Genomic DNA, 17,248 nt, shown 5'->3' with positions numbered 1-17,248 from the left:
GGAGCCGCGAGGGTGGGGCGGGAGCGGCCGGCCTCGAGCCGGGCTCATGTGACGGCAAAACGCGGACGGCGATTGGCGGAGCGGGTGGGTCACGTGGGCCGCCGTAGCGCCGCCCCCTTCCGCGCGGAGGTCCGAATTCCGTCCCGCGCGCGCTTTTCTGCCCGCGTCTGTCAGGCGGCGGCCATTGGGCCGCGGCGGGGCCGCTCCATGGCAGCAGCGCGCGCCTCCCGCTGCGCCTGAGCGCTCCGCGCCCCGCAGCACCCGGGGCATGGTGGGCAGGCTGGCCGTGGCCGCGGCGGCCGCCTCTCTCCCCGAAAGGGACGGCGACGTGCAGGTGTGCGGTGGGGAGGAGTGCGGTCGCGCTTGGGGTCGGGCCGCACCGGGACGGCCGGGTCGCCGAGGGGCCGCTCCTGGTGGCGGTGGCCGAGTGCGAGAGCTGAGCCGCCTGCTCGGGAACGGGCGGCGTTCCGGCTGTTGCGATGCGGTGCGCTGCGCTTCGTTCTGCGCGGCCTGCTCGGCGGAGCCGTTTCCCTCCCGTGGTTCTGTGTGCCCTCGCCGTCCCGGCAGGAGCTCCGCGCCGGTGTCGCCCCGCCGTGGGGCCGGAGGAGCCGAGCTGCTCCCAGCCCCGGCCGCAGGGCTGCGCTGACGGCCCCTAACGCGCTGGAGGTGCCGGGGTCGGAATGGGGTCGTTCCGCTGTTGTGAATCGGCAGCTCCGTCACTGCGAGCTGGGGAGGTTTGGGAGGACGGGGTCGAGCGGTGTGTGCGGGGACCCACATGAGTTCGTTGTCTTCCAAGCGTCACGGCACGAACTTGGATTCCATGTCTGATTTAGCCATACCACATCTTTGCAAGGTTTTAATAGCCAGGATTAACGTGGAGCTTTTTTCTTATAGCCACGCAAGAAACGGCGAGAGGAAGACGTGAAAACAATCACAAGATATTTCTCCCCGTTAGCAAAAGCAGGGGGTAAAGCATCGTCACCTCCAAAAGCCAACAATATATTGGATTACTTTAAAAAGACGTCTGCAGCTGAGAAAGCTCCAGCGGTAGCTGGGGAAATTACAGTGGAGTTCAGTGATGATCAGGATTGTTATATAGCACCCTCAAAGCTGAAGAGGAAAAGGAAGAGAGCTCATCTAAATAATAAGCGAAGAGAGATGAAAGAATTGGAGAATGAATGTGTAATAGAAATTAATTGTGATGACAGCGTAGGAGCAATGAGGCTAAAAGAAGACAGTGATGATTTCATAGCTGCCTGTGCTTTAGGTGACCAGAAAGGTGGAGGAGAATTAGCTGAAGGTAATAAGCAAGGTGAGAATTTCTCAGATGCAGACATCTATGTTAAAAGTGATAAAGTTGGTCCTGAAATAGATGCAACAAAAAATAGGATAAGAAAAGCAAGGAAAAGGAAGAACAAAGTAAATGTGGATTTATCTGGAAGTTTTTCGTTTGAGAAGCAGCTGAATGAAAAGTGTAGAAAAGAAACTAAAGATAAGAAAAAGAAGGTATCTCCTGAAGTGGCGGAATGTGTTGCTGTTATTAGTGACTCGAGTTTTGAAGTCCATACAGATGATAAGACATCTCAGGCAAATGACAGTATAGTAACAGTGTCGTTTGAGGACTTCTTGAAAAGCCAAGGAGAAAACTATGTAGAGGATGTTGAAGAAGGCACAAAGCCAATGCTGGGCAGCTCTGTTACAGTAAATGAAATGGACCAAAGTGGTACTGCTAGTGACCCTGAGAAGTGTGAGGGATCTCAGCAGCTACCACTGAGAACAGTAACTGTTCTTGCACAAGTTCATTCCATTCCCCCCAAATCAACTTCTTTACGTAATGAGCAAAAAGGTTCTAAGAAGATAGCTTCCATTTTTTTGAAGCAGAAAGTCTATGTAGAAGAAGAAAGCAGCCCACCTCTTCTGGAGAGCGAACAAACCGAGCAGGTTACTCAGAAAAGAAAATCTAATGTAGTCATTGAGGAAGAGGAATTGGAGTTAGCTATACTAGAGACTGCAGGATCCGATTCTTTGAAGATGAAATCTACTCTGGAAGAAAGGCATCAGTTCATGAAAGCGTTTAGGCAACCAACATCAGATGTAAGAAAAAGTGGAGTTAAAAAGGCACCTGGGAAAGCAAAGCAAGTAATTGGAAAGTCTTCAAAAGACAGAAAAGGCACTGAGGGTGACAGTGTTTTAAATAAGGTATTAGAAGGTGGGCTATCAGAAGATGATGTGGACAAACGCATGCATTCTAGTCCTGAAAACAATAGAAGTAAAAACAAAAGACCTAAAAAGTTTCAGAGAAAGGGAAGCAAAAGAAACAAGGCTTTGGGAGCTAAGGAAAAATGTCATTCAAGTACTAGCGAAGATAAAGAATCAGTAGGTAATGATCAGATGAAGGAAAGTAACTTAGATGTAAGAATTTCATCTAGTCCAAAAGTGAATGAGTTGAGGAGGAGCTTAAGGCAAAAGAAAACTGACACATCCAAAACTATTACACCCAAAAAAACCAGGATGAGAGGTACCTGTTCTGAGAATGAAAGTGTGTGGCCTCTACAGACTTCCACACCAAAGGCAAGCAGGCAGTATTTGAAGAAAAGCAATGTGTATAAGGCTGAGGTGATTACAGTGCCCTCTGATGAGAACAGCCCAATAAGGTAAGTGTTTTGGAATAGATTCTGGCTTTTTGCACTTTGTTTTGTTTTCCTGCAAGTATCTTAAGAGAAAGTTGTAGTTATAATTCCTTTCATTAAAAAGTAATGATTTCATAACACTTTTCCCTAATTAGAATGAGGTTTACACGGATCAGTGCAACTATAAAATCAAATAAAGGTGAAGCAATGAATAATGAAGAGCTTAACTCCAAAAATCTAAAGGTAAATCATGTAACAGCTTGTGTTTCAGTATGTTGTCATTTACTATATGCATATAATTGTTAATATTCAAATTGTCTAATATAATAAAGCATGGTAGTACACAGATGTCCAACTGAAAGAGAGCATTACTGGAATTTGCTATAGAATTTGAGGTAGCTTCTTGTACAGTTACTGCACCTTTGACTTTAAAATGTTATGAAAAGCAGCTTTTACAGATATAAATAACAAATCTGATAGGATGGCATGCTCATCTTTGGCATGTTCTCAAGGTGGGACGTAGTGTTTGGGCAGAACAGCTTATGCTTAGGAACATCATTGCCCAGATGTCCTGTGGAGTCCTCCCACATTGTCCTGTGGATGACCAGGAGAATCCCCTGTGGGTGCTCCCATTCCCCCTTAGTTTGCTCCTCCTGACTGTTTCACTTTTTACCTGATGCAATCAAAAGTTGATTAGAAATAGTATGTTAGAGATAATATAATGTGCACCACTTAATGGAGGAATTGCTATTAATTGCTGGACATCTTGGTTATTTTGTATTTCGTTTGTCAATAGATAAGCTCTACTTCTAAAAACATATCCAAAGCCAAACAGCTGGTGGAAAAAGCAAAAGCTATAAGGCACAACAGATCAAAGGTGGAGGACTCACCAGCTCCTGTGAGGCGCTCGTCTCGGCAGCAAGCTCTTGCTGAAAGGAAAACATTGCAAGAAAATGAAGTAAGCCTATGTACTTTATAAGGGGAAACATTCTCAAGTTCTTGTGACTTTGTTAAGCAGCAAAAATGTTCCTTAGAAGCATTTTTTCTTTAAGTAAAAGTAAGGTAGATAAAGATAAAATAGTACAGTGAATGTCAGCTACGTAGCTGCCAGGCTGGAAGGCACAAGTGATGCAGAGCTGTGGAACGCAGCAGGAGGTCGCTTTAGGAGCGGCTGTTTCTCTGTCCTGATGGGCAGCAAGGTGTCTGTTCCAGGTGTGTGTGCTGTAGGCATCTATATTGAGAGGGGAGTAATTTGGGGCTTTGCTTATACATTGGGTATCTTATTCTGTGTATTGCTTCTGTGTAACACTACTCCGTAATTTTATTAATCTCCAAATGATGTTTGGTAACTCCTAGGCTCTGTAGCAGTTCCCTCAGCACCTGTCACTGTTTGTATTGCTCATGAAGGAGGAAAAACTGTTTCCTTTCTAAATTTGTTTCCTTTTCCTCTAGAAGTCAGTAATAATTTTACATTCAAGCCAGAGTAATGACAGTTCTACAATGCAGGATGGGAAGCAAAAGAATCTTCGAAGCTTAAATGATGTTTTGGGGAAGTCTAAAAATCTGAAGGTTTCTAAGAACTCAAAAGGTAATTGAGTTTTACTAAAAGAGTTATTTAACAATCAAGTTCATTGATCAATTTATTTTATAATGCTTCTGCAGTAGTACGTTTATCTTTTCCTTTGATTTATTTGGTATTCCAATGTGCACCTTTAATTTTTATGAAATGAGTGAATGCTGAAGAAGTTACATATAGGTGCTGCTTTGTTTCTCTATCTCCATTCAGGGAAAATTACATTTACAGCTTACTAGATTTTTAAGTAACTCCCAATGCATACTATGTTCTGTTGTCTCATACGTTTTTAAAGGATTTTTTAATGTAGTGATGAAATAACTAGAAATGTAGCTGCAGTGGATCTTATTAAAATATTTGTTTGCTCTTTAAGAAATAGAGCTTCCCTTATGTTATTAAATGATATGTGTAGATAGTGAGCATGGAAGCAAAGTTACAGTGCACATGTGATGAGAGAGAGAGACCCTTGCATGTCAGTGCTGACCTAATCACCATTTTATTGCTGTTTCTCTGAAGGAAAACTGGGGTATGTGCCTCCACTCCTGGGCAGAAATGCTCGGAAGTCTACAGATGAACCAGTTGTGATTTTTGATGATAGCAGGTCAGTGTTCAAAACTGCAGTTGGTTAAGAATCAAAATATATACATAGGACAAACGTAAAATACTTACTGAAATGTGGTGTAAATGTTTGTGCTGCTTATCCTGGCAGATACGTTAATCTGCTTGCAAAATCTGGGGGGTTTTGTGAGAGTTGAAAACTGTTTTTGAGCCGTTTTAGGTGGCTGAAAGTCTAGAGTGCCATAAAACATCTCAAATAGCATATAAAATATATAAAAAAAAATCAAGAGATGGGACTTTAATAACAAAATTTGAAGTTTTAAACCAAGCTTACTGTATTTAAATTAAGCTGAACGGTTCTTCCAGACTGCATAAATTCATACATAGAATGTGATTAGATTCTGTCACAAGCCTTGTGTACCTGGTAGTATTAACAATGTTCTTCCATTTCTGTCGTTAAAGCCAAGATGCATCTGAAAATTCTCAAGATGATGATCAGTTCAGAGCAAAACGAGAATTCTTGATGAGTGGTTTGCCAGAATTACTGAAAAGACAGATTGCAAAGAAAGCAGCAGCTATGGAAGCATTCTTTCTAGCCAGTTCGTACTTCAAGACTGTTGTTCATGTACAGCAGAAGGATGACTGTAAGCTTTTGTTCTGCTATTTATCAATGTGTATGATTTGAAGTAGACTTTTAGGCAATCTATTCAAAAAAAGGGAAGCTGAAAAACAGCACATTAACTGGAATAACTGACAGTTTGTTCTTGTTTCGTATTACAATAAGAAAACAAAAGAAGCTTTCAGGGAGATGCTTTTTAAACACAATTCTCACATTAAATTGGTGCAAGAGTAATGTATACTGTGGGAAGGGAAAGAATATTCAAAAGGTAGTCTTTCGAGATCTAATTTGGAGAATGTTAATCTTGTTGGACTTGGGCACAAGACATTTCTTTCTGACAAAAGCAAAGTGCTTCTCGAGAGAAAAGACCGACCTTTCCTTTTTTCCTTTCCCCACTAAATTAGAGAGTCTGCTCCAGTGTTCTTATGAAAGGGCACAACAGAAAACCAGAAGGCAAAGTAACACTGAGCAGTTTATATTTGAATCCAACTAATGAACCAGCAAAATCCTTTGGAGTGCATCAGTCCTCCTGAGAGCTGGTGAAGGTGTGGGTGTTTGTTGGGAGGTAGCAGAACCTGGGGCTGGTTTCCTGCAGAAACACTGTGTGCCAAACTATGCCAATTTGTTCTGCTTGTGGGAAGTGGAATTAGTGAAGATAAAGTTGGTGCAGTGTAAATTGAGTAGATTTGAGTTTGATGTAAATGCTCTTCCACCTACAGCTTTCTTCCTATTGGGTGTTTTTGTCTGGTTTTGCATCTCTGTTTATCAGATTTATGGGGTTTTTTGTTCCTCTTCTTTTTTTTTTTTTCAGTTTGTCCAATGTGGAAATTGAAGTCACCATTGTGTCCTGCTCTAACTAAGCTAAGGAAACTGAGTACTGAAGTCACTAATGTCACAAAAATAGCCATCTCACTTGGTGAATTTTCAACTGTGAAGTCAGAACTGACTGGAAGCCGTTCTGCACCTGTGGTTAGTACTTCAAAATGGAAGGTTTTATTACAAGAAAAATGTTGGTTTTTTTTTTTTTTTTTTTGTGAACTTGATTGGGGGTTATGGAGGAGACAACACACAAGCAACACCAAAAAAACCCTGTAGTTTGAATCCTTCATTGTTAAAGAGGTTTTTTGTTTGCTTATTTTCTTTTGTGGCTGTGTGTAACACCAGACAATTCTTGAGTCAGGAAGATTTGTCATAGACAAATCTCAGGTCTTCACTGGGCAGCTACCATTGTTATCTTAAATTATGCAAAATTGTAATTGTTATTCTTTATGTTAAGTGACCTTTTATTTTGTATTGCAGTTCTCTGGCCACCGGCCATTTTTCTCTGAGGCATTCAGGAAGGGTTTGCTAGAGGAGGTTGTGTCTTCTAACTCTCAGTTTCCTGTGAGAAAATACTTCTACAAGTTTCTGAAAAAACAAACAGAGCGGTTGCTTTTAGAAAACAGTATGCAAGGTTAGTAATCTGCATAGGAAAAATAACATCTAAAGCCATGTAAGAGGCAAGTTGGCACTTCAGGAATGTTTCAGTGAAAGAATGTTGTTGGAAATAAGCTGGTCCCACATTTTATGTTATTTTGACCAAATTCTTCAAACGTGGCTTGAACTGCAGTTGTAATACCATAGCTTGAATTCTTTTTTCTTAACAGAGTTCTTTTTTTCCATAGGAAGCAGAGATGCCTCTTCAAATTCTGAGGTAAATCAAAAACCTTCTGACAACTGGAAGGAAACCAAGAGGAAAAGGAAAGAAAAAGAAGACCAAAAATCAAAAAGGAGAAAACAAACAGAGAATAGAGAGATTGAATTAGAATCCAGAGTTCCCAGGAGTGTTATCATTCCTGTACCTGGAGGAAAACAAGCAGATGCAGAACAAGCAACACACTTGGAGAGAAACAAAAACCAGAAAGCAGATGTTAGGACAGAAGATACTGAATGTTTATCAGAGACAAATGCACTTTCAGGTACACGTGTACTTCCTATCTGATTTTAGTTCTCTTTGTATTGAGGAAATTGAGATTCCCACTAGAAGCCCTGTGCAAGTCTTAATAGTTAGACATGAGTAATGGACAGTGCTCAATTAAAAAGAAAATTGACTTTTCTTTCTGTAGGTGTTGAAGATGTGCTTTGGACAGAAAAGTATCAGCCTCAGGACTCCAGCGAACTTGTAGGGAACAAGAAAGAAATTGAAAGGCTGCATAGGTTAGTTGTGCTTAATTACCACAATTTAAGTGTAATTATTTTACACTGTGGGTAGGGTGTGTCTGGCTTTTGCTTTGCATTATTCCTGAAAAGTTGCAGAAACAAATTAGCAGTTGATATGAATTACATTCTAGTCATGGCTTCTTGGATAGCAATTCCTTGGTGTGTAATACAGCAATCCATCTTGCAGACAGCACTATACGTGGCAAAGTGTTTTCCACGATTTAAAAAGTTCACAAGGTGATCTAACTTTATACAAATCAACTAATACAATAGGGAAGGAAGGAGTTGTTCTTCACAAAATAATCACACCTGAAGATCTTTTTTTAATTGTAAGAAACTTATTATGCTTCTAAGAAAGATAGTAAGTGGCTGATCTCAAGTTGTATATTCTCTTCCATCTTTCCATTTACTTACTTCAGCAGTAATTTTTTTTTTGTTATTGTTCTATTCCTTTTATAGCTGGCTAAAAGAATGGAAAAAAAGAGCTGATTGGGAAGAGAAGAGAAATCAAAAAGGGGAAAAGGAGGACAAAGTGCATGAAGGTGCTGATAGAGTTCAAAATGACATATGTAGTTTCCCCTTAAAGCTGACATTAAAACGATATGAATTGGTAATGACTTGAACAGTCCTTTCTCTTTTAAATAATTCTACAGATTCTTTGGATAGCCTTGATTTTAAAGATGATAAATCTGATATTGAGGAAGAGAATAACCTTTGCAATACAGTTCTGATAACTGGCCCACCAGGAGTGGGGAAAACTGCTGCAGTATATGCTTGTGCTCAAGAGCTTGGTTTTAAGGTTGGTGGAGTTTTTGTCAGTACTATTTTTCTTATTTGTATGTAGTGATATGAAGAGACTTGTAACACAAGATGTCTTTATTATTAATTACTTAAATACACTTGCAGATATTTGAAGTCAACGCCTCGTGCCAGCGCAGTGGCAGACAAATACTGTCTCAGCTAAAAGAAGCTACTCAGTCTCATCAAGTGGACAAAAAAGGCATTAATGCACATAAGCCTTGTTTTTTTAACAGCTGTAGCAGTGCAAAGTCACCAAGTAAGTTTCATAGTTATGTTGGTACTCTTAGGAACTGAGCTCCCAAAAGCATTTTTCAACATGAATCATTTAAATAGCAAAGTTTGTCCTGCCCCTGCAATACAAGAAACGCTCCATAGGTTAACACAGCTATGTACCAAATTAAATAATGACTTTATCAAATTATCAAAATGACTGGTTCTTGGTTCTCTTCCTTGATTATTCCTGTAGTGTTGGAGCAAGTGCTGTGGTGCTTTGAATAGAGAGTTGAACACAAAGCATTCCCTGAACAGAAGTAAAATAAGCAGAAATCAGTACAGTAAAGCTGTCCTGTCCCGTACTATAAACAAAACTTGACTCTGCTCTACATTTGCTTGAGAAATGCCATCTTGAGATTACATTTCAAACTTCATGTAAACATGTCTTGCAGAGAAAATGTACTCTCCGAAGAAAATCATCTCACCAAGAAAACCTCCACTGTCACCAAAAGGAGCAGGATTGAAACGAAACCTACCCCCTAAAACACTTGCAAACTACTTCAAAATGCCTTCCAGGTGTAAAGGTAATGATGGAACAATGACAGCTCAAGAAAAAAATAAAGGTAGGTGTCACTAATTAATAGCTAATTATCTTTAGCAGTGGAAAAGCTACAGTGTACTATTGTGTAGCTATACAGGAAATAGTTATTACTCTGTATTTTTTTCAGAGACAGTGAGGAGGAATGCATGAACAAAGTGCTGGGTGGATTTGGAGCGACAGTGTAGTCCACAAATTTCCAGGCAACCATACTGCATTGTCTTGAAAGGCTTACAGAGCATCTATGCCATGCCCCCAAGATATCACAGATTACAAGCAGATTTGGATTTGGTGTAGAGTTAATTTTACAGTATTCAGCCCTTCGCCAATGGCTGCTGAATTCCCAGCAAGTTTCTTGTTTCCCTTTTAAATGAGAGATATCAAAAATGGCATCATGCTTATAAACTTGTGTCAGTGTAGACTTTAAGTAGGTTGTGCACAGGGTGTTTTGTAGAGTATAGTTCAGAGTATGTGTTTAAGCAGTTTCCGTCTTTCTCTGTGCTCAATTCTTTACTTATCTGCAGGAAATGCTCAGAACTTGTGTGAAGAAAGAAATGTTCAAAATAAGTCAATAAGCAAAGAAGTAGAAGATGGAGAACATAACAGAAAGAGTGCAACATCTCTCATACTTTTTGAAGAGGTAAAATTCAAGTGAAACATTCTGATGTGAGCAACACATCCTGTCTGCTTAGAGAACTTTTTTCTTTCTTCCATGGGACTTCGAGGTAGATTCAAAGGCAGGGACCATCAGTTATTTTAAAAATGAATTTAGTATTTAATGGCTTCATCCTCCTGAGCACTCTTCTTTAAGTAGCCCCAAGTAATTGTTTGCCTTATCTTCAAAAACTAACTTTAGAAGATAATGGAGCTACCTGCGGGCTGTCTGTCAACTGTTGTTTGCTGTTGGAACAGTTTGCAGAATTCTACTAATGCAGTTTATTTGATTGTCAACTATTTTAAAGTTGTTTTCTACATGTCTGCTCTAGACACATTAAAACAGTTACCATCAACAGCCCAGTCAATAAAACATTTAAGTCCATATTAAATTCTCCTCTATGCTTTTACCTAAAAGCACAGCTGAATCTTCAACAGACAATGCAAAGGCGCAGCCAAGAGTATTGTTTCAAGGAAGTAACTGAAGTGTAGCAGTGTTTTAACTGTGGGCTGATCTATAAATCACTGCTGCAATGCTACTTAAAACAAATAAATCAAGGAAAAAACTTCACAGTCCTGAGCAATCTGCGTGGTGTGAGCAGTTAGAGGGGAAGGAGGGAGTTGGACGTGGTGATTGCCAAGGGCCATTGGAACCTCAACCAGCCACTCGGTGGTCCTGTGAGCTACAGCATAGAATGCCATGATGTTGTGTGCTGACAGGTGTCGTTCCTGATGCTTTGTACTATCACTGCCTCTTCAATGGGAAGTCTTGCTCTGCAGTTAACAGACTGCAGATGCACTAGCTGTTATTTTGTATTTAATTTGTGTTTTCTATAGGTAGATATAATATTTGATGAAGATGCAGGATTTCTAAGTGCAATAAAGACATTCATGGCAACTGCAAAGAGACCTGTAATTCTTACTACCAATGGTGAGTAGAGCTTTTTCCCATAATCAGACTTTGCAGACAGAAAGGCCTCTTTGAATAATAGTAGTTTAAATGGGAATGGTTGAATGCAGCTCATAATTGTAAAACTTAAGGTGTAGAAACTACAAAGGAAGCCTTTGAGTGCTTAAGTAAAGAAAACAATCTGTTTTGAGCAGAATGTCACTACAGTTCACCAATCTCTCTTTATATAGATCCAACGTTTAGCTTAATGTTTGATGGCTGTTTTGAAGAGATCAACTTCAGAACTCCTTCCTTGGTAAGTCTGTGCTTGGAAATGCAGATTATGTCCTAAGCAAGTTTTTTTCAGCTGATTTAAAGTTACTGAAGTTTATAACTGTCTGATGGAATGGATCTATATTATCAGACAACTCCTATTTTAGTTCTATGTAAGAGTGTGTAAGATGGTTTTTATCTTTACATGTCGAACTTAATATTAACCTGGAGGAATTTTTTTCATAACTATTTAGAATTTTTGATCACTTTAGTCCTTAAGGTATAGTAAATAATTTTGTAGGAGACACATCTAATGGTTTTGACCTGAAGACTGAACATGCTGGTATTTGTTTGTTCATAAAAGATAAAACAACTCCTCTAGAAATTGTATGGGGTATTCCTTTAATATTAATCTTTAGTGTTCTATATAGCAAATAGTTTTACCTGCAGCTGTGTATCAGATTAAAAAAAAAAAAAAGAGGGAAGTAACTTCTGAGATGGGAGACTTTCTTAGTGCAAAAATGAAAATCCTTTAGGATATCAGAAAATGCAGATTAGAAAGAAAGAAAAGCTTCCAGCTGAGACCTCTTCAATAAGGAACGAGGTGTATGTAGCTTTAGGAATGTAGGTAGAATGTGAGTGCTTACTTCAAGTTGAATTTCTACACTGAACTTAATTATCTGGTGTGGACTGTTTGGGTCTGCGACAGAACTCTGAGGTTTTGATGCAACTTAATGAAACTATTTTATATTACATAGAAAAAAATGTATTTCAAGTTTTTTGCTTTTGTGTGACGTTGCAGTATTAACTGGCAGAGTTGTCCTCAGTGGTTTTTGTTTAACTTTCAGACAAATGCTGCTAGCTACCTGCAAGTGCTGTGCTTGGCTGAGAATCTGCGAACAGATGTAAAAGACTTAGCTGCTTTGTTAACCACAAATAACTGTGATATCAGGCAAAGTGTTCTCTACTTACAATTCTGGGTTAAAAGTGGAGGTGGATACTTGAAAGACAAACATCTGGTGCTTCGTGGTAGGTTGATTTTAATTAAAAAACATTGTCCTATCTTAAAATGACTGATTAAATGAAACTGTAACAGTGGGTAAACACAAGCTAACTTTCTGTGAGATCTGTGAAGATTTGGTGGGTGTTTGGGGGATTTTTGTCATTGTTGTTAATGTGTTCTCTTGTACTTCAAAACCTTATATTAAAAATACATGTATTCATATATGCATAAGGGATGTTTATCTTTGGAATAGCAAAACTGCACAGAGCAGAGAGCCAGTAGCTGTATCCCTTCTGCTCAGAGTTTGCAGTTCTTTATCCATTAGTGGAGTTAGAGGCAACTCACCTGAAAGACAGAACTGAAAAAGGAGAAAAACTGGATAATTAGCAAGGGAGCAGCCATAGGATAAAGGATACAGGAGGAGTATCTTCAGTGTGAGCATGTTACACAGATGCATATAACAAATAATTTCTAATGGCCACGTGCAAAAAGGGAGAGTTTGAGAACTAAGGAAATGAAATGGGCAAGATTGGGGCAATTTCAGTTTCTGTATGCATTCAGAACTGCAGCATTCTTTGTAAAAGGAATTAAGGCAAACTGGGGGGAGGGGGGGAGAAAAGCCAGTAAGTTCATGATGTAGCTTTTTTTGAAGTAATGTCCATTGTCTTTGTGCAGGAGAAGGTGAAACAAATCCAGCAGACCAAGCAATTAATTCTGGAAAGACTGCAGGTCCCAAGATTGACTTTTCTCATGATGCCCCACCTCAGGAATCTCCAAAATGTGACACAGGCTGTGTGGAGACACTGCTTGGCCTTAAGAACATCCTGTTGCCGTCAGAAGATTTGTTCACATTTCTTAAGGTATTTTGCTAGATATTTCAGTGCAGTTGTCACTATGAATATTATCTTGGAAGGAAATCTTTTTGAAAAAGTTTGTTGTCCAAGTTAATATATTCTCCAGTAATGAAGCAAAATGCGAATTGAAGCAGTTGGCAGAAAACCTCGTCCTTTGCCTCGTAACTAAAGCTGGGAATATGAGGTTTTCTGTAATATTTTCTGCATTAAAATACATTATTTTTTTTAATATATATATTAATATACTTTTCCACAACTATTATTTTACAGCAGAAGATCACAACCAAAGAGAACTGGGATAAATTGATACAGCTTCTCACAGAATTCCAGCTGAAGAAAGTGGATTTTATATATAGTAATCTTGAATTTCTTCTCCCTTTACCAGTGAATTACCTTTCAAATCAGTCTGAAGCATCTAACCCTATACCTGAGAGGGCTGCCATAGTTTCTTCAAAAAACAGTTCCAGTAACAGTTACTGTTATGGGAAAAGTAACTCTGGGAAAAAATCTAGAAAGACAAAGAGCAAGAAAAGGCTTGAAGAATTGGATGATAGTGACTTATTTGATACTGGACTGAACTGTTCAGCTGAATTCTTAACTTTGCCATCAGATAGTCCTCCACCGTGTGCTAAAGTGAATGAAGAGGAATCAAAATTGATGAATAACAGAAAAGGAAAAGAAATGAAAGGCAGAGCCCCATCAAATGACAGAAGATCTGCTCTTGTTGTTCAGTGTCTGAATTCTCTGACTGAATTTGTGGAGGACATGTCTTTTTTGGACTGCTGTGTAAACAGTCCTGCAAAGGAGCCACTAGAGTTCTCTAAAGATGAAGGATTCAACTGGATGAATGGCAAAATCAAGAATGGTCTGTGTGATGAATTCAGTATTGAAAATACTGATTGGTGGAGCTCTCAGAGCTGCAGTGAAATAAAAGCAGCTATTGAAGCACTTAGCTTTAACAAATGTTCTGTTAGTATTTCTCAAAACTTGGAAGCCCCTTTGAGCACAAGTAATACGCCTGGAAGTGATCAACTTGAGGGACTGACTTTGCATGTGTCAGACACGAGAAATTCTGTATCTTTCAATCAGTCAGCTGATTTAAGGTAAGGCTTTGCTAATATTTCTGGAGTTATTTGTCCAGAAGAGCATTTCTCAGTGTAGCGCTGCTTCAGATACTGTGCCAACATGAATGTTTTCAGTAGGCCTGAGAACACTGGAATAAGTTGTTAACTTTGCTTAAATGAGCTCAAATTAACTGCTTAGCAGTTGCTGCCCAAAATAACATTTGAATACTCTGACCATAATGTTCAGGAATGGTGGTCTATATACTTTAAATTCAATTCACACACTGTTACTCCAGTAAGAAAAACAGAAATTTAAAGGAATTTCAAGGCTTTTCCCAGTCAGTTGGACTGAAATTGGTTCTGAAGGTACAAGAAATGCAATTTCTTTCATCTAGTGCCTGGTTATATTGAGTCTTATTACATGTGTAGGTGCTACCTGGTGAAGATAAATGTAACCCAGAGGTACTGCCTTTCTGTAATCCATACCCAGAAGAGCAGTGTCAAAATGGATCTATCTAACCTGTGACCATGTGTGGCCAACACAGCATACATCCAGAATGGCAGTTACCTGATTCTTCTATTTTTTGAAGACCACAGATGCTTTTGGCTATGTGATGGATGTACTCAACCTCACATACTTGACCAGATTGTGAAGACCTCCCCAGGCTAGACTCTGTATTTGAGCTAAGAACACTGGGAAAACTATCTTCAGCCCCTCATGTTTTTAAGGGCATCTCTGTGATGCTGTGTAACTAGTGCAGGTATCCATTGAAAGCAGATTTGGAAACCAGTATCTCCTTAGCAGTTTAATCAAGTGGATTTGATCTTAAAGTTGCAGATACGTTCTTGAACAAGAAACTGTAAAGCTTCATTCTTTATTTTAGCATCCACAAAAAAGCACAGAAGAGGCTGGCAGTCATCAGAACTGTATTTTCCAGAGCTCCTTTGAACCTTGGAAATAAGCAAGCCAGCATACTCGAGTATCTCCCTACTCTTCGTAGCATTTGTAGGTCTGAGAAGCTTAAAGAGCAAGGAAAGACAAAAAGAAGGTAAGCTTGGCTTTTCTTAAATCTTGCTATGCTTCAGTCTGCAAGGTAGTTCAAGAATTTTGGTAAAATATTTTCTTAAATCTTTCTAGACAGAAAGGGTAGATGTTGCTTTTCTAAATGTTTTATCTGCCATTTGGAAGTAATTTTGTCATCTTGTAGTCATTCTTCCTTTTTCTCTTTTTAGGTTTTTGCATTATCTTGAGGGAATTCATCTTGAAATACCCAGACAAGCAATCAGCAGTCTGTCTCTAGACTTCCCTTAGAATCACTAGCACCAGAAATACTTTGTGCCTAATGGTGGTATTCTCACCATAATTGCAGGGTTTTTTTACCATGTTATTTTATTGTATATTCAGAGCCATTTGTATATTAAATTTCTATAATTATTTAAAATACTGTAAATATCTATTGTCATAATATTGCTCTCCACATCTGAAATGTGGGTTTGTTTGGTGCTTGTCAGTACGTGCGTTTAGAATATTAAATGCACCAGCTGATCAGTTGGTACTACTTTGGTTTCAAACATGGAACTCTCAGCTTCAACAGCTTGCTTTCTTTTTCTCCTCCTCTTTGAGGAGGTGATTGACTAAAATAGGCCTGATTCATTCAGAATTTGCATATGTGTTAAATAACCCAGAGTGAGAAGGGAACAGGGAGAGAAAGCAAATGCTTTTCTGAAATGTAAATGACTAAAAACAAATCCCTCCTCAGTAACATGCAGATAACCAACTAAGTCATTACAGAGCACTGTGCTTCCATGTACATATATTTGTGTACATTGGTTTCACTTCATTCATATTTTCAGCTGACCTGCGTGTTAATCTCCTTAAAAGAATAGAGAAATGAATCCTGTAGTACAAGATGAACTCAGACGTTAGGTGTGATTTTGTAAATAACAATTATTCAAGTATTACTTCAAGTTCAGTAATATTTAATTGCTTCCACTTTTGTATATTGTGTTCTATTTTTATACTTCATTTTCTATTTGACTTCAGCCTCATTGTGATACCATCTGTTTTTATACAACAGTATATCTGATAAAGTCTTACTGTTCCTATCAGAAGCATCCAAAACTGTAGCAAAGTCTCTAAAACAATGTTTTCCATCTGTGAAAATGTATGTGAGGATGTTCTTAACTGGAACTACTTCATCCATATTCTTTTCTGACTTTGTACTGCGGTTTCAACTGTGTTTTTCTTCTTCTCAAACAGGGATTGTTGCAGCACAGTGGTGCTCTGTTTACCTCCTTGTTTCTGTAACAAGGCCGTTTTCTGGTACCTTCTGTTGTCATTTTTCATGAATGAAAAATAATTATGGAAACAGTAAATTATTTGAAATAACGGTGCTGTAGATAACCTTTACACTTTACTCTTTCAGTAGCAGAGAACTATCAGTGAGTGAAATAAAGTGGTGGCTGTTAAAATTTTAATGGCTTGTGCTGCTGAGTCAATGGTTGGAGCGACTTCCGTATTTATTTTTTACAAAGAAAAAGAAAAATCACTTCTCTATAAAGGATCACAGTCCTAGGGTAATTACAGTATGGACCTATGTCTATCAGAAAAAGGCTCTATAAACTATTGTTCATTTCAGGAAGTAGATGGGAAAGGTAAATGAGGAGTGAGAGGTAACTCCTCCTGAACTTGGTTGTCTGGTTCTACTAACTGCCTTAAGAATTTTTGTTCAGGAATCTCCAAGCTGGTGCTGAGTCCAAAAGGTAAGGTGGAATTCAAGTATTTTCACTCTTTGATCCTCTGATCTGTGACCTGTGTGCAATTACCTCATGAAAACAGCTGCAGCTCTTTTGAATGAAGGATATTCTACTGGTGATGGTTTGTTTGAAGTACTAACCCTTACACTACAGTAGTCAGGAACTTAAGTAGTGTCAGTTCAGGTCCAAGGACTAGTGTCAGTTCAGAGACTAAAGCAAGGGCTCCTACTGCTGCTGTGCCAGAAAAAAAAACGCTGTCCAGAAAGGATGGGGCTGCTGCCGAGGGAAAAATGAGCCGTGCCCCATCTGGGCTCCCTGAAAGCAGGAGCCTTAGCAATACTTTTTCAGACCGGAAAGAGGGAAGTTGGTTGTGGGCAGCTTGTGCGCTCGGTTCGGGGCTGTGCGATGATCGAAACTTCATTTTCAGCGCGTTGTTAGCAGCGCGGCTAGAAGCGTTGCAGCAGGGCTGCTCTCAGCTCGCCGCGGTTCCCGACCGGTACTCGCAGTCCGCCTGTTACCGACTCCCGGTGCAGTGCTGGGGCGGCTCCTCCGCGCGAGGCGGC

At 39.5% G+C, this 17,248-nt stretch overlaps 1 protein-coding gene across 5 annotated transcripts; it reads left to right on the top strand.

The window, feature by feature from the left end:
• Positions 1-37: 37 nt before the first annotated feature.
• Positions 38-17,116, top strand: ATAD5 (ATPase family AAA domain containing 5). Of its 5 annotated transcripts, none has more exons than XM_042833098.1 (23): positions 38-84; positions 895-2,654; positions 2,786-2,873; positions 3,427-3,588; positions 4,083-4,218; positions 4,720-4,804; positions 5,224-5,405; positions 6,192-6,349; positions 6,680-6,833; positions 7,045-7,338; positions 7,486-7,576; positions 8,039-8,121; positions 8,233-8,378; positions 8,486-8,636; positions 9,046-9,216; positions 9,716-9,831; positions 10,683-10,776; positions 10,986-11,050; positions 11,856-12,036; positions 12,686-12,870; positions 13,135-13,967; positions 14,813-14,977; positions 15,162-17,114. In XM_042833098.1, exons 2-23 carry the CDS (start codon positions 1,159-1,161, stop codon positions 15,238-15,240), a joined length of 5,115 nt encoding a protein of 1,704 aa, XP_042689032.1. In that variant the 5' UTR covers positions 38-84; positions 895-1,158; the 3' UTR covers positions 15,241-17,114. The 5 variants fall into 5 exon arrangements, with proteins under 5 accessions (XP_042689032.1, XP_042689031.1, XP_042689030.1 ...); XM_042833097.1 differs by lacking the exon at positions 38-84 and adding an exon at positions 269-334 and having other exon boundaries at positions 13,138-13,967; positions 15,162-17,116; XM_042833096.1 differs by lacking the exon at positions 38-84 and adding an exon at positions 269-334 and having other exon boundaries at positions 4,086-4,218; positions 15,162-17,115.
• The last annotated feature ends 132 nt before the right edge of the window (positions 17,117-17,248 follow it).

The sequence above is a fragment of the Centrocercus urophasianus genome, unplaced genomic scaffold, assembly GCF_019232065.1.
Source record: "Centrocercus urophasianus isolate 14NV4802_14NV808 unplaced genomic scaffold, USGS_Curo_1.0 seq_40, whole genome shotgun sequence".
In the NCBI taxonomy this organism is placed as follows: Eukaryota; Metazoa; Chordata; class Aves; order Galliformes; family Phasianidae; genus Centrocercus; species Centrocercus urophasianus.
Note: the sequence above shows the minus strand (reverse complement) of the source record. Positions and strands in the feature narration are given on the sequence as shown.